The following is a 15,962-nucleotide window of genomic DNA, read 5'->3' as shown; positions in this document are numbered from 1 at the left end:
TTTAAGATAATAATTAAACATTCTGTTAGAACTCAATAATTATCTTAATTATATTTTAGGTTTTCTATATCAAAAATGAATATTATCGTATATCTGATTATGTTTATCTGCAATTAGTTACACGAATTTAAAGATGTAGCTTTAATAAATTATACTTATGCAAAGTTACTTGTAATCTTGAATTTTAGTTCATGTATAAAATAACAGTTTTTAAGATAGATTATGGTTATATTTTTCAAATTGATGTAGTCAACTCTCTCTCCCTCTCGTTATTTCTATATATTGTCCCCACGTTTGTTTTGGAGATGAGAAGTACACCACAACTAGAGCTATAAAATCTTGATCTACAGATATCACGTTACCTCCTAGTCTCTAGAGATGGCGACGTCGGCCAACACCGGCAGCCGGTCAGAAATGGCCAGCTTAACCCTCCAAATCCTAAACGGCCGGTGGTTCATGGTGTTTGCCTCCTTCCTTATCATGTCTGCCGCCGGCGCCACCTACATGTTCGGTCTCTACTCCGGCGTGATCAAAGAGTCCCTAGGGTACGATCAAAGCACCCTCAACTTGCTCTCCTTCTTCAAAGACCTCGGCAGCAACGTCGGCGTACTTTCCGGCCTTATTGCCGAAGTTACACCGCCGTGGTTCGTCCTCTCCATTGGATCCGTACTCAACTTTTTCGGGTATTTCATGATTTGGATGGGTGTCACCAAACGAATTGCCAAACCAACAGTTTGGCAAATGTGTTTGTACATTTGTATCGGTAAGATTTCGTGTTTTATAACCGCAAAAAAGCAGTTTCCGTTTCAAATGCACCCGCGACAGTGATAAGTTATTTTATGGTGTTTTGGATAAGAAAAAAAAAACTATTTATACCGGTGCCAAACCAGTAATAAGCTGTTTTTGATAAGTTAATTCTTCCTGACTTATGAAAAACTGTTTATTATCAGTTTACGATTTTAACTTTGTTTTATTTAACTCCGGTTTGATACCACATAAGTTAATAAGCACTTTTACAAAAAAAAACATAAATTGTTTTAAATAAGCAATCTCAAACACCTTATTAACGTTCATGGTTGGACTCTATCATACATCCGGGCACGTGGAAAATTAATTAAAAAAACTAAAATATTTTTAAATCCGTCGGAAATTTTAAAATTCAACGACGGATGTTATCGTCGCCACAAATACCAGTGGTGGGACGTTTGGCGGTGTTCCGTCGGAAATTACCGTCCAGTTTTGACCGTTGGTAATAACCATACCCAGTTTTTTTAGTACTTTCTGGATACCGTTTTGAGTGTAATTAAAACTGCGTTTGTATGTTATGCAAAAAAAAATTATTGTGACTCAAAACTTTTAAGTCACAATAATACTGATTTTTGTTACTTTTAGTTAAAAAGTAACAAATATCAGTAAATCTAGGTCAAATTTAATGTTTTTAGGGTTAAAAATAGTTAAAAGTTGGTGTTTTTATTGATCTAAATCGATGTTAATTTTGTATATGTGCATGTAGGTGCGAATTCGCAATCATTTGCAAACACCGGGGCATTAGTGACATGCGTAAAAAACTTCCCGGAGAGCCGAGGGGTGGTACTAGGGCTGCTCAAGGGGTTTGTCGGCCTCAGTGGAGCCATCATCACACAAATTTACCACGCGATCTATGGGGACGATAAAAAGGCTCTCATTTTGCTCATCGCTTGGCTTCCGGCTGTCATTTCCGTGGTGTTTGTACGTACGATCCGAATCATGAAAGTGACTCGACAAGCGAACGAGCTTAAAGTTTTTTATGATCTTCTATATATATCTCTCGGCCTTGCCGGATTCTTGATGATAATCATCATAGTTGAAAAAACCATCCAATTTCCTCGGGCGGAGTACGGTGGTAGCGCTGCGGTTGTTGTTTTCCTCCTCTTTCTACCGATCGCGGTGGTTATACGAGAAGAGTACAGTATTTGGAAAAACAAAAAAGCGTCGCTAAATGATCCGCCACAAATAAAAGTCGTCACCGATAATCCACCGGTGCCAAACACCACCGTCTCACCGCCACGAACGCCATGGTCACCACCGAAGCAAGAAGAGGAAACCTCATGCTTCCAGAATGTATTCCGGCCACCGGAAAGAGGCGAGGACTACACAATTCTCCAAGCACTCTTCTCCATCGACATGTTAACCCTATTTTTAGCGACGATTTGCGGCGTTGGCGGCACTTTGACCGCCATCGACAACTTGGGCCAAATCGGAGAATCTCTCGGCTACCCAACTCAAAGCATTAGCACCTTCGTCTCCCTCGTAAGCATATGGAATTACCTCGGAAGAGTAACCGCCGGATTCGTATCCGAAATCCTTCTAAAAAAGTACAAATTCCCCAGGCCTCTTATGCTAACCCTAACCCTAGTTCTATCTTGCATCGGCCATATTCTGATCGCATTAGGCGTCCCGAATTCGCTCTATTTTGCATCCGTGATCATCGGGTTTTGCTTCGGAGCTCAATGGCCGTTGCTGTTTGCCATCATATCGGAGATTTTTGGCCTGAAATACTACTCAACTTTGTACAATTTTGGGTCGGTGGCAAGTCCGATCGGATCGTACTTGCTGAACGTGAAAGTGGCCGGAAACTTGTACGACAGTGAGGCAGAGAAGCAGATGAAGGTTTTGGGGATTGCTAGAAAGGCCGGCGAGGATCTGACGTGTGTAGGGGTTGAGTGTTTTAGGGTGGCGTTTCTGATTATAACTGGTGCTACTGTTTTCGGTGCATTTGTTTCAGTTATTTTGGTGATCAGAACCAGAAAATTTTACGCCGGTGATATATATAAGAAGTTCAGAGAGCAGGCGGCGAGGGCGGAGATGGAGGAGATGGCGGTGGCCGGAGGTGGTGGGAAGGGAACATGATGATGCTTGTATGTATATATATATAAGTTGTGACATACATAGTTATACACCATTAATGAAGGGAGGTTTAGAACGTTGTGAGCCATATATTATTTTACAAAAATACATGGTATTTGTTCGTTATATAAAATTTATAAAATAAAAAATTATTGCTTTTATTCATTACTTTGATTTTTTTTTTTGATAAAAGACAAAATAAATTGGATATATATATCAAAAGTGAAATAAGGTGTGGTTTTATGACTTTTCCCCCTAATCTAGTTGTCACACCAATCATGAGATAACAGTTTTGTCATGTCATATTTCACGTATCAAACACAGCCTTAACAACAAAAATAGGCATTCAACTTTCGGGCTAATTCTACATTTGTGATGGAGCGTAATATGTTAAGGGCTTTCATATACATGAACGAAGGCCGACAAGCGGCAAACGACGTGACAACGATGATGTACGTTTTACCGATTTCCTTGGTTTTAATATGGACTATTTAGGGTTAAAATACATTCCTACTTTCTTCCAAGACATGTTGTATGGCTTTCTGGCCCAACTTGATGGGCTTAGGTTTTTTTAGTAATACATATAGTTCTTAAATTTTCCTTGAAATTGTTCATTTGAAGTTCTTGATAAAGGATTCTATGATAACCAATAAGCCAAATTGATATTAAACCATTTGAAGGGGTATTTGGGATTGCTTATAAAAACAACTTATTGACTTATTTTGGTGTGACATCGGTAATAAGCACTTTTGAGTGTTTGGATAAACAACTTACACATGTGTCAAACCGGTAATAAGAAGTTTTTGAAAAAGTTAAACCATTCTGACTTATAATAAGTTGATAATTACTTTTATAGAAAAGCATAAGTTGTTTCAAATAAGCAGTACCAAAGACCCCCTAAATATTATTTTTTGGGGAAAAGAAAGGAGAATAATCCATGTGATATTGGCACCATCATGAAATAATTAAGCCAGGTATCTTAATTACTTAATTTTTTCGATCAGGAAATTCAGATCTTAAAGTTTGGAGATTGGAGTAAACAACTTTTCATCACGGCCAAGCGAAACAGTTTTTTCATGAAATATATTAAGCCAGTTTTTTAATTACTAATGTCGCTTATTTTTTTTAAGTTTTATAATATTTTTCAAATTTATATTTCATTCAGAAATAAAAACATTTTTTTTTCAAAACCACATAAAATTGCATTATAACATCGATAGAGCCAAAATATAGAACAAAACATTAAAATCAAGATGTATCTCGTTGCATTGCACGAGTACCCTTCTAGTTAATAATAAAGCATTAATTTTATATTTTTAAGTTTTGTATACTTCTAGTTAATTAAGGGTGACGGTGACCGACAAAAACTGCCGAAACATTTTTCAGTACTTTCGTTTGTAAATATCCTTACAGACGACTCCTTTATTTGTATGTTTGTATTAGTTTTTCGTTTTTTTTATATATTAAATATTAAATAGTTTAATATTTGAATGTTTGTAATTTTTATTCTTTTCAATTAAACATGACATGTGTTATCTGCAAACTCAAAATGTCAATAAAATTTAAAGAAAAATGATAAGTTTTCATATATGTAATTTGAAGTTTGTATAAAAACGAAAGTAACATAAAAGAGTTGGTATACAAATTCTCGTTAAATTATGTTGTTCAACTATTTTACAAGAAAACTGAAGAATAATTGAATATCGTAACGAAAGAACCATTATCATGTTTTATTTTTAGTTGACCGGTAAAAATAACATATGATGCATGTACGTTGTCTAGTAAGGGCATGTTTGTTAGCACTTAACAGCTAAATGGGCTTAACGAGACTCACAGCATATTCAGTCAGTTATACATGACCGTATGATATTGTCTAGAATTCTCATTTCGAAATTGAAATCGATTTCTATTATCCTTTCTATTTGATTATCTTTATATAATATATTTCATTTTTTTATGAATATGTCCATTTGTCTCTTTTTTATTAGTCGTTTAGAATAGAACAAGTAATCAGATGTAAGAGAATGTCTAGGAATTTTCATATCAAAAAGGTGGTTTATTCAATAAGCTTCTAGGGAGTTCTACGCATAAAACATAAGGTTCTTTCCCAAACATGTCTCTCTCAATTAAAAAACACGTTCTTTACATCTATGAAAAAACCCTCATAAACAAAAACATTCTCAATTTATACAGACAAATTAATCTCAGAGTCGTCTATAACATGTTAAATCTTGGTTTTTGAAAAAAAACCCAACGTATTCCGGATTTATATAACTCAACCTTGTGAACCCAGAACGCGACTATTTAATTTCAGAATTCGCTTATAAAAAAACAAAAACGATTGTTTGATATTCTTTTCACTTCATCATTTTAAATATTTTTATAGTTTTAATTTGTCATATTTTGAAAATGAGATGGAATTTTATAATTTTGTTTTGTTTATTGCTCATTCGTCTCTTTATGATTTTTTGTTTTGATGTTCAAATAATTAATATTAGGGGTAAATCGGTCATTTATGTTATTCAGACTGTTGATTCAGATAAAAAAAAATAAACAACAACACCCATTTATCCAGACAGACAAATTAATCCATGCATAACTTAATAAAAAATTTAGTAAACAACCTTTTAATAAAAAACTAATCAAACATAAATAAACCAACATGAGTAAATTAAATCGATATTAAAGACAAAAATACATCTTAATATAAATAAATTTCAATTCAAATAAAACAAAATAAATCATTTTAAATATATATATATATATATATATATATATATAGATATTTTACATTCACCACTTTAAAGTTGTTCTCTTAAACTGAACCATTCTGTCCATTAATTATATGGTGGTCCATAAACAACCTTTTTCCTTTTTGTAAATTGTAATTAATAAATAATTAGAATAAAAAAAAAATAAACATAAAATAAAAGGCCGTTTAAAGGAGCATACGATGATTAAATATGGAATTTAATTTTAAAAATTGCATTTTTGATGTGTTCAATTTTCTGTTAAAGGAGATAATTATAGTTATGTCTCCCCCTCTCCTTCTTCATTGCAACATCCCAATCCCTAATTATCTCCATAATTTCAATCCATGAATTCCTGTTAATCCTTACATTCAACTGAAAAACCTAATTCTGCAGATGCTTTCTATTTCTGGATCTCTCGCTTTTCGGATCTCTTATTCCTTCAATTTGATCAATAAGGTACAATCTTTCTATTTTTGTGTTATTCGACTTTTTCTTCTTTTTTTTAACTGATTCTTATTCGAAACTAGATAATTCCTTGACTCATACTCCGTTTTCTTTCCCAAAATTGGTGTTTTTAAGGGTTTCAATTGGTTGATTGATTGCTACAACGAACCTGAATAGATATGGGTATGGGTATAGATGTATAAACTGTAATGAAGTAGAAGTTTACACAGGGAATAATAGGATACGGAGAGTTTGATTTTGGGGATTAGGTTTTGGAAAATTCGTAGCTATGTTGAAGATCATCAAGGGGATGAAAAAGGGTTCCAAACCCGAAGTGATTGAACCACCTCCAGGACCTAATGGTCCATCTGATGTGACTGTAAACCATGCTTCACGTGCCGCTATCCCCCCTACTCAGCTTCCTAATGCCAGGTCACAGGTTATTCGAGCCCCTTCACCTCAAACTGATGAAATTGAGATTGAGGTGACACCTATGTTGAAAGATGTACCGATATCCGAAAGACATGTTTTGTTTATTAAGAAGGTGAATATCTGTTCGGTTCCGTTTGACTTTTCTGATGCATTGAAGAAAGTTAAAGAGAAGGAGATTAAGAGGCAGAACCTTTCGGAACTTGTTGATTTAGTGCAGACGGGTTCGAGTAAGATGAATGAGATCATGCAAGAAGAGATGGTTAAGATGATATCGGTGAATATATTTCGACCTTTGCCTCCTGCGGCATTTGAGAATACAGGAGCCATTGATGGTGACCCGGAAGAAGATGATATGTACTTGGAACCCTCTTGGCCACACTTGCAACTTGTATATGAATTGCTTTTGAGATATGTGGTGTCGCCTGATACAGATACTAAAGTAGCTAAGCGGTTTATTGATCATTCGTTTGTGTTGAACTTGCTTGATTTGTTTGATTCAGAAGACCCAAGGGAGCGGGAGTATTTGAAGACTATACTCCATCGCGTATATGGTAAATTTATGGTCCATCGCCCCTTCATAAGGAAGGCAATAAATAATATCTTTTATAGGTTTATATTTGAAACAGAAAGGCAGCCTGGCCTTGGTGAATTGTTGGAGATTCTTGGAAGCATAATAAATGGGTTTGCTGTCCCAATGAAGGAAGAGCATAAACTGTTCCTTGTGCGAGCACTTATACCACTCCACAAGGCGAAGTTTATCAATTATTATCATCAACAGTTATCCTACTGCATAACCCAGTTTGTTGAAAAAGATTACAAATTGGCTGATCCTGTTATTAGAGGGTTATTGAAATACTGGCCTGTTACTAACTGTAATAAAGAGATTCTCTTTCTTGGAGAGCTAGAAGAAGTTCTGGATGCGACGCAACCTGCAGAGTTCCAACGCTGCATGGTTCCTCTCTTTCGACAGGTTGGACGCTGCATTAATAGCCCCAATTTCCAGGTTGGTTATTACCGATAATATATTATCTAATGGCATTTTGGCTTCCGTTTTGTGCTATAATTGTGTGCTTAGTTATTGGTCTTGATTTGGCACTGTTAGCTGTTATTGGGGGGATTTCCTTCTATACCACTGTGTCTTATCTAATCTACTTGTGTGTTTTCGTTCACTTGATACAAAGTATACTTTGGCTGGATTAAAGCTATGGTTTTGTGTTTCTTTTGAAAAGTTAAGGTAATTGGGAAATTGTAAGCCTTAGATGCTACCTAATGTTATAATTAATCGCTGCTCCTCTATGCAGCCAAAACCAATTCAACAGCGAATTTTGTTTCCTGTTCTTGCTTAAGATTGGAGATTACTAGAGTATTGCATGACAAGAAGTTCAATACCTTATGGTACTAGTGCAATTATGTCACTCGTGTTACACACATAGACACATATACAGGGAGCACCGAGCTCTCTTATATAGAGTATTAGAAAGGGGGGGGGGGGGAAGCTTTTGCTCCAATTCAACCATAGGCGTCTATATTTTGATCCACACATTAAGGCACTATTCCAGCATGCAACCTTGGCTTCTTACTGCTCGTAAAATCTCTGCCTAATTTATTAGTTTTTTAGTCTTCTGTTAGATATAAACTGTGAACATTCTTCAAATAGAAGAGATTCTGTATAAGTTATTGAAATGGTTTGAATAGCAAGATTGATCATATACGCAGCCCTAAAGATGTTTGTAGACCATGATTGTTCATGAATACTACATACAACAGTACAACACATCTAAAGGCCAGAATATTCAATTGTGAAACTGCAAGGACCTCCAAATAACTGTTGTTCGGTTGATGTAACTTAATATTTACATAAAGTTAAAACAAAAAGAAAGGTAAATAGAAATTGTATTAAATTTTTTAACTGTCACCACTAACATGATCCTCCCTTCGTTGTCTCTTTTCCTCTACTCATCATATTAGTGTATTACCCCTTCGGACCACTACCTGGACTTCAGAAAGTAGAGGTGCGTATGACCCATAGCCTCCATGAGCCTCTTGTCCACCTCCAACATGCCTAAGATTATGTGAAAATGAGCCTTGGTGTTGCCTTGCCTCTCTATAATTTCCCCAAATGTTAGAATCCGAGGCAACAACAAGATAGCACCTCCTCATCTTGAAGTTTCAGTTTCCTGGAAGGCTGGAACAGAGGCCACATCATTCTTATGGTCAGTAACAAACATTAACTTTCTGGTGACATCCATCATGACTTGACCAACAGCGTAAAAGAGAAAAAGTGTGGATTGTTTTGGACTGATTTGTATTATATATACTAGCCTAAAAGAACCAGATTAGGGTAAGAACCTCTAAGATCATGTTGATCCTTGCAAACAAGTTGCATCCATAGCGGTGCTACTGGTTTGCCATTAGATTGGGAGGAAGAGAAGACTTTGAGGCAAATTAAATAAAATCTACTCGGTGGAGAATAAAGAGAAATAGTGGGTAGTTGAATGTCCCTGGTAAAACCTATGTTGGCGTTTTTGCCCCATGTAAGAATATCTAGAGATATGACGAACTAGAAAAGATAACATATGAATATCTGAACCCCATGTGCATTGTCTATGACTAATTTTTACTTGGATTTATATGCAGGGTAAGAAGCTTGCATAATAACAATGTAATTAGCGTTTTACTTAACCGTCCAATGGATCATGGTTGTTTCACAACTTGGAATCTATGTGTGTTTATATCACCATCACAACATATTAGATAGAACCATGGGATCCGAATGTATGGTATAATTGATTAGGAAGGGGCAACACCTGCTAACGTTATAATATATCTATATATATATATATGTGTGTGTGTGTGTGTGTGTGGGTGTGGGGGTGTGTGTGTGTTTACTTATGTATGTATGTGTGTATACAAAAAAGATTGAAACAACTAACAATCATATTACATAAATTTTTAATGAAAATGCATAAAATAAAGCATGTGTCATACATTCACACATGCATACATGCATATGTTTTAAGATCTAATCTATGCACAAAGGAAATGAATGTTAGAATGTGAGTTATCGAGGGTCAACAAGTCATTCTCTGTGGCTTTGTAGACAATGTAGGAGATCATTAATGGACATTTTTATAAAAGAAAAGTTAATGTGTCTCATTTCCTAATAAAAGATGTGAGAAACGATGTTGGAGCCTTGGAGGTGGACAAGAGGCTCAGGGAGACTCTGGATCATAAGCACATCTAATTCTTTCTTATGTCCAGGTGGTGGTCCAAAGAGGTAATATAATGAGTAAGAGGAAGAAGAGACAAAATATAAGGGAGAATGGTGTTAGACATATTGGAGGTGGACAAGAGACAGGGAATTATATGTATTGTTTGTGAAGTTGTGAATCACTAAAAATAAGTTCTCATGTTCTCCAACTTGAACATTGATAGAAGGTAGAACTAAAATCAAGTCCTCCCACTAGGCAAATATAATGGAGATGAAAAGAAGGAAAGGAAAAACAAAGATGGGTAAAAAAGAGACAACCAGAGAGTTAATTTAGTTTCTCAATGTGATCATCTTGGAAGGGAAATTTTTTTACCTGAAGTTGTGATTCTTTTATTCTTCTTTTGGAAAATAAAAACATTGATAGAAGTCCCTGAAACTTTATACACAGACATAATGTGTGTATCTAAACCAAATCAAACCAACAAAATAGAAATATTATCATCATAGACAAGGTCATGTATTATATATGTAAAATAAACACATACTTAAACTTAAATATGTTGTATTTTTTACGTTTATGTGGCCAACCTATTATGGGATGTCCACATAGAAGTAAAAAACACAAGATGTTTAAGTTTAAGTATGTGTTTATTTTATGTATTTAATGCATGGCATTGTCTATGATGATAATATTTCTATTTTGTTGGTTCGATTTGGTTTAGACTACACACATTATGACGACTCACTAACCCTAACCCCTACCCTCAATCTCTCCAGCTCCCTTCCCTCATAGATCTCCACTTAAATCAGCTCAGTGGTACTTATATCCAGCATGTGTTAGAATCTATTGGTACTCATGCACTTGAATCAGCTCATTAGGTCATCTACTAACATCATGATTTTGCCTAGTACAGTTGCATTCGGTTTTGTTATTATTATTTGCAGTCCATATGTTCTGATTTTTTCGCATAACCTGGTCATGCATTGATGCTTGGATGAGAAAAGCGACAATTGACTGCATTGCTGTCCAAAACTTGCCACTTCTAAGTTTCCAAATTTTGCATCCAAAAGAGTGTTGATGTAAAGTTGTCTTGTAGGTTGCAGAACGAGCACTTTTCTGGTGGAACAATGAACACATAGTGGACTTGATTGCACAGAATCGAGACGTCATTTTACCCATCATCTTTGAACCCTTAGAGAAGAATATCCAGGGTCACTGGAATCAAGCAATAAATGGTTTGACTGGGAATGTCAGAAAAATGTTCATCGAGATGGATGCAGAGCTCTTTGAGGAGTGTAGTAATCGGTTTCTGGAAAATGAAGCCATGACCAAGGAAATGCATGAGCAACGTGAGCTGACTTGGAAGAAACTGGAGGCAATTGCATCAGAGGAAGGAGGAGATGATATAATTATGGTTAATTGATAATGCATCGAAGAACACTAAAATGGACTTTCCGTTTACATTTTCTATTTTTACCCTTTTACCATCGTGGTTTCTGATTTTTGTCTCTCTATCTGGATTGTCAAAGTTTTCTAGGCCATCTTCACTCTCCGCAATGCTTGCAACAGGATGCCACCTGGACTCTTGCCTCTTTCTAACATTCAAAAGGGCAGAGGTACAGTTGATCTTCTTCAGTCATTCTCCTACAGTCTCATAGAGCACAACCAATTGCTCTTTCTTTTTCCTTTCCGTTCTTTCGCCTTAGAGTAATTATTATTTGTTGTTATGATTGTTGATAAATTGTTATTGGGTTAATAATAAGTATAAGGTGGTCACAATGTTAACATCATAGGGATGTTTTCTGCACACAAGTTCTTCAACTTTCTCTAATTTTGTGGTCAAATGAACCATATTTCATATTTTTTGTGAATACAAATTTCTGTTAATGGTTTTTTGGGTGCTAAACTGCTAATTTTACCATTATTACATGTTAGTTTTGTTCGTGTATATTAGCACCTGAAGCTGGTGCATAACCATAGATATTTTTTGAACCTTGGAACCAACTATTTCATTATTTATTAATGATGAATAACCAAAAATAATTCATCATGCATCTCACTATTCATGGTATCCATTAAGAATACCTATCACTTATTCATTATGAATAGTTGGTTCCTATGCTCACAAAATATTTATGGTTCTCATTTGAACTTGCCCCTTAATGATGTAGGCGAGTTATCTTGTTCGGGCATATAAAGATTGTATAATATCCTCGAGTCGTGAAATATCTTTTCTCCTTCATTACTACCCTTCAATTATTTACACATAATCTGCCACTTCCATTCTTAACGGTTACTGTAATAGAACACTGTGAGTCATGGTCATGTGCAGTGATAATACAACTAGGGAAGACAAGAAGATGTTGGTTGGTATCGATGAGCGTGCCATTGTGCCAATGCTGCCTGATGCACCTGAAATCCTTCTGCTGCCAGGACCACCGCAATAAGGTATTATCCCGGGCCCACAACCTTGTAGCACCATTGCAGGTGGTGGTGATCCTGGGACCATCCCATAACCACCGCCTGGGACCATCCCAGGATTGCCACCACCTTGTATGTTCCCGGGAATACAACCACCTGGTGTTTTTCCAGACACAAAGCAACCTGGTGGTGTGGTCCCATAAGTGGTGCCATAGCTGCCACCGTCATATGGCATGGTGCCTGGAGGAATGTTAGGGTTGCCACCACTTGGTTGACCCTCAACTGGTGGAGTGATCACCGGAGGACCGCCACCGGGAGAATTATCACCTAGATTGCTGCGAAACAACCGTAGCATGTCAAATGGCACAGAATATGAAGACCATATGGTTAAAAGAGCACCCAATAACATAAAAAAGTTGACCCATAAACTTATACCTCGGGACGCCTACAAGTGCACCGGCATGCATAGTGAGTTGATTTATGAGGTAGGCTGACATCGGCGGCACGCTGGAGGCCCTGTCATACTGTGTACTGAGTTCTGCACCGGAGGGGACAAAAAACGCTCCATTGACCATCAAGTCCCCTTCTGACCTCCAATTCCACCCCTTCCATTCGTCGTCCTTCGCCTCCATTCGCTTCGTCACCTGTCTATCCGCCCCTCATGAGTAATTCTGAAAACCAAACCAAATGAACCTAATATATCCCACTCAAAAGAAGGTCATGGAAGATGGGATGTATACAAGCCTGTCCTCTACCCCGAAGGATAAAGTTGTTTCCATGAAGACCCTCAGCTTGTGCAAAAGTGTCAACAAAAAGGAAAGAAGCGGTTATGTACCTCTTTGTGAGAGTGGGGTGCGGCAATGAAACGGTTGCCCTGACTGTTGATGGTGGGAGCTGCGCTCCCACCAATGGCATACAACTGCCATTCGTTATAGTCGTTGTTCACGACATGGAAATACCCGTGCCGACATCTTGGCATTCTCTCCACGAGCCCTTTCCCGAAGTGATTGAATGCTACTGTTACCTATGCACATAATTGTTTTTAGTCCTAACATAAAAGGTACCAACGATATCCGAGTATTGCATGGCAATAACTTACCTGCATTCCTGCATCAGCCAAATAGTCATCCGAGTGACCCAATAACATGACCTTATCGTGATCGGTGAAATAGCAGTTGGTTATCGTCACGGCGGTGGACCCCTCCGTGACATCCACCAATCCATCCGTACACCTGGCAAAAGAACAATGGTCAATCCACAAATTCCTCACCCCCTTGATCGTCAATCCATCACCGTCCGATTTCCCCCTGCCTACCACATCCGTTGGACTCACCCGAATCTTAGCCTTCCCCGATGGCTCGCAATCATGGATGTAGAGACCATGAATGATGATATTTCCAACATTCTCTATCACAATGCAGCCTTTCCCTGTCACATGCACAATCGCTCCACGACCATCGATGGTCTTCGAGCTGCTGACAATGAGCTCGTTTTCGAGATTAATGTGCATGTCGTTGGCGAATATGATCCAGAGAGGCTCAGATTGTATGGCGGCATGCCTGAGTGTTCCTGGAGGTGGATTTTCAGGGTCTCCATCAGTCGGGTCGGTAACGATATAGATCCGACCTCCTTTCCCGCCCATTGCCGCCTGGCCAAATCCAATCGCGCAGTCAGCAAGACGTTGGCGGTCGTTGGCCCAATTGGGATCACACCGCCAGCAATCATCAACGGGGTTTCCAGTCTGGCAAGGTGTTTGATCTTTTGATTGAAGAAACATTGGATTTGCTTCAATTAATCTTCTTCTGGAGCTCATTGAAGCATTTAGTTTCCTTCAAAAACAGAGCAGAAAAACATAAAGTTCCATAGCAAAAAAAGAAAGAAACCCAGATGGGGAATGTGTGGAGGGTAATATGGTAAATAACCTTTGTAGATGCAGAACAATGTCATGAGGGTGTGGATGTTGATATGCCCATGCCTTGATAGAAGTTAAGAGAATGTAGATGAATAGATTGGTAGGAGACATTTGATGCCCCTTCTTTTGAGGATTGAATGGAAGGTAAGAAGGGGGGATGGTTTATATGGAGAAGTTAAAATCATTTTAAATGATATCTGATTTCATAGGTTAAGGTTTAAGTTTATGCATGAGGGTTTTGATTGATTGAATTACAAGCAAAGTAATGTGAAGATTTATAAGATTTTGGAGCATGAAGTTGATTAAATGACATTTTTTCTTCATTAATATTATTAAATTAACATTCCTAGAAAATATTTAGCATGTTTTTTATTTTATGTGAATTTTATTCGTTTATTTAGGTAGGTGGTATCTGAAGATGAAGAATTCTTTGTTTTTTATTAACCTGGATATCCAACCCGTTATGTGAGTTGATTACTCTCAGGACGATTACCTGTTTTGCGGGTAGTCCGGAGTCATCGCATTTGAACCTCTGTGGTCATAAGAAGATTTTTATTCCTCCTTAGATATGAACGTAGGATCTTCAGACACTTTTAATTTTTAAAGTCCAAACTAAAACCAATCAAAAATCATGGTTAAAAAGAATTCTTTATTTATCCATACAGCTGAATAAATATGCTTTTCATGTAAATAATTTGAAATGATATGATTAGGATTTAATGTGGGTGGTAGAGGTAACACTTTTCCCGATACAAATTTAACATTATCCTTCAAATATCAATAAATATATATATATATATATATATATATATATATTGTGTGGGATGGTTCACGTGAGACCAAGAGTTTTACGTGAAACCTATAAGATCAATTTATGTTCATTGATCAACTTTATAAATTAAAGATCTAATGGTCTAAATTGTACGGTGGCAATTTTGTAATTATTGAGAAGTCTCATGGCGTTTGTGAATGTTCAGATTTAACGATTGTAGATCTAATCTAAGGGTTAAGAATTGGTTTTACGGGTCTCACGAAAAAGCTTTGGTCTCACATAATCCCAAGTTTATATAATGTTATGTGCGTATATATACATATGTGGAATATTAAAAGAAAAAGACTAAAATTAATCAAAATGTGATGTATTATTACATGAATGACATGGAGCGTTTTGATTTAAAAATGAATGAAAGTTCGGTTTAGAAAATATTTATAAGGATGATGCTATATAATTTTTTTTATATTAAAACCATATCAAATTTTATATTATAAATTTACAAAATAAATATTAAAAAAATTAATAGTTGAAGAATATATTCAACAATATATATACTTGTATGGAGAGACATAGAATTGGGATCACGTGAGACCAGTATATTTTCATGTGACCATTTTTTTATATTTGAAATTTTATAACAAAACTTTGTAAAAGCTGTTTTTGCTGTAAAAGTCCGATTTTTTACCTTTACAATATTTTATTGTAAAGTTTTAAGTATAAAAAAATAATCATACGTGTTTTATAAAAACATGTTTTATAAAACAGGCTAGTCTCGTGTAAACCAAGATATATATATTGTTGGAAGATGTGAATCCATTTTGGGGAATTTGCTTTTTGGATTGTAATTTGTGGATTTTGGCGGCTGTGGATAAGAAGATTCTTTGCGGGAAATGTAGTATGTTTCTTCATCAAATATTCTGTTTTACTATTTTAACTTACACTTATTTATGATTTTAGTCCCTTTGATGAATATTACCATTTTTATCCCTCTATTTTTAAAATCGTTATTTTATTTTTTTTACTTTGTAATTTATTGTTGTTTTTGTTATTTATATTTGAACAAATTTTACGGATTCGCTCTTTGTGGTATGCTTGTCTTTACGACATTGGTCCATATTAATTTTTTA

General features: G+C 36.2%; 3 protein-coding genes across 4 annotated transcripts; 2 read left to right on the top strand and 1 right to left on the bottom strand.

Annotated features, from left to right (window-relative positions):
- The first annotated feature begins 378 nt into the window (after positions 1–378).
- LOC112524742 lies at positions 379–2,889 on the top strand. The gene is made up of 2 exons (XM_025134700.1): positions 379–763; positions 1,514–2,889. The coding sequence occupies exons 1-2, from the start codon at positions 379–381 to the stop codon at positions 2,887–2,889; spliced, it is 1,761 nt and encodes a 586-aa protein (XP_024990468.1).
- A 3,049-nt stretch (positions 2,890–5,938) lies between these two features.
- On the top strand, positions 5,939–11,633 carry LOC112524506 (serine/threonine protein phosphatase 2A 57 kDa regulatory subunit B' beta isoform-like). Of its 2 annotated transcripts, XM_025134350.1 has the most exons (3): positions 5,939–6,095; positions 6,219–7,518; positions 10,824–11,633. In XM_025134350.1, exons 2-3 carry the CDS (start codon positions 6,373–6,375, stop codon positions 11,148–11,150), a joined length of 1,473 nt encoding a protein of 490 aa, XP_024990118.1. In that variant the 5' UTR covers positions 5,939–6,095; positions 6,219–6,372; the 3' UTR covers positions 11,151–11,633. The 2 variants fall into 2 exon arrangements, with proteins under 2 accessions (XP_024990118.1, XP_024990119.1); XM_025134351.1 differs by lacking the exon at positions 5,939–6,095 and having other exon boundaries at positions 6,113–7,518.
- A 183-nt stretch (positions 11,634–11,816) lies between these two features.
- LOC112525133 (probable pectate lyase 18) lies at positions 11,817–14,213 on the bottom strand. Its single transcript, XM_025135101.1, has 5 exons — positions 14,071–14,213; positions 13,248–13,977; positions 12,984–13,172; positions 12,584–12,792; positions 11,817–12,483 (listed from the first exon to the last, which is right to left on the bottom strand). Exons 1-5 carry the CDS (start codon positions 14,169–14,171, stop codon positions 12,021–12,023), a joined length of 1,692 nt encoding a protein of 563 aa, XP_024990869.1. The 5' UTR covers positions 14,172–14,213; the 3' UTR covers positions 11,817–12,020.
- Positions 14,214–15,962: the final 1,749 nt, after the last annotated feature.

Source organism: Cynara cardunculus (assembly GCF_001531365.2).
Source record: "Cynara cardunculus var. scolymus isolate 2C chromosome LG 13, CcrdV1, whole genome shotgun sequence".
NCBI lineage: Eukaryota > Viridiplantae > Streptophyta > Magnoliopsida > Asterales > Asteraceae > Cynara > Cynara cardunculus.
This window is presented reverse-complemented; position numbering and strand designations above follow the sequence as displayed.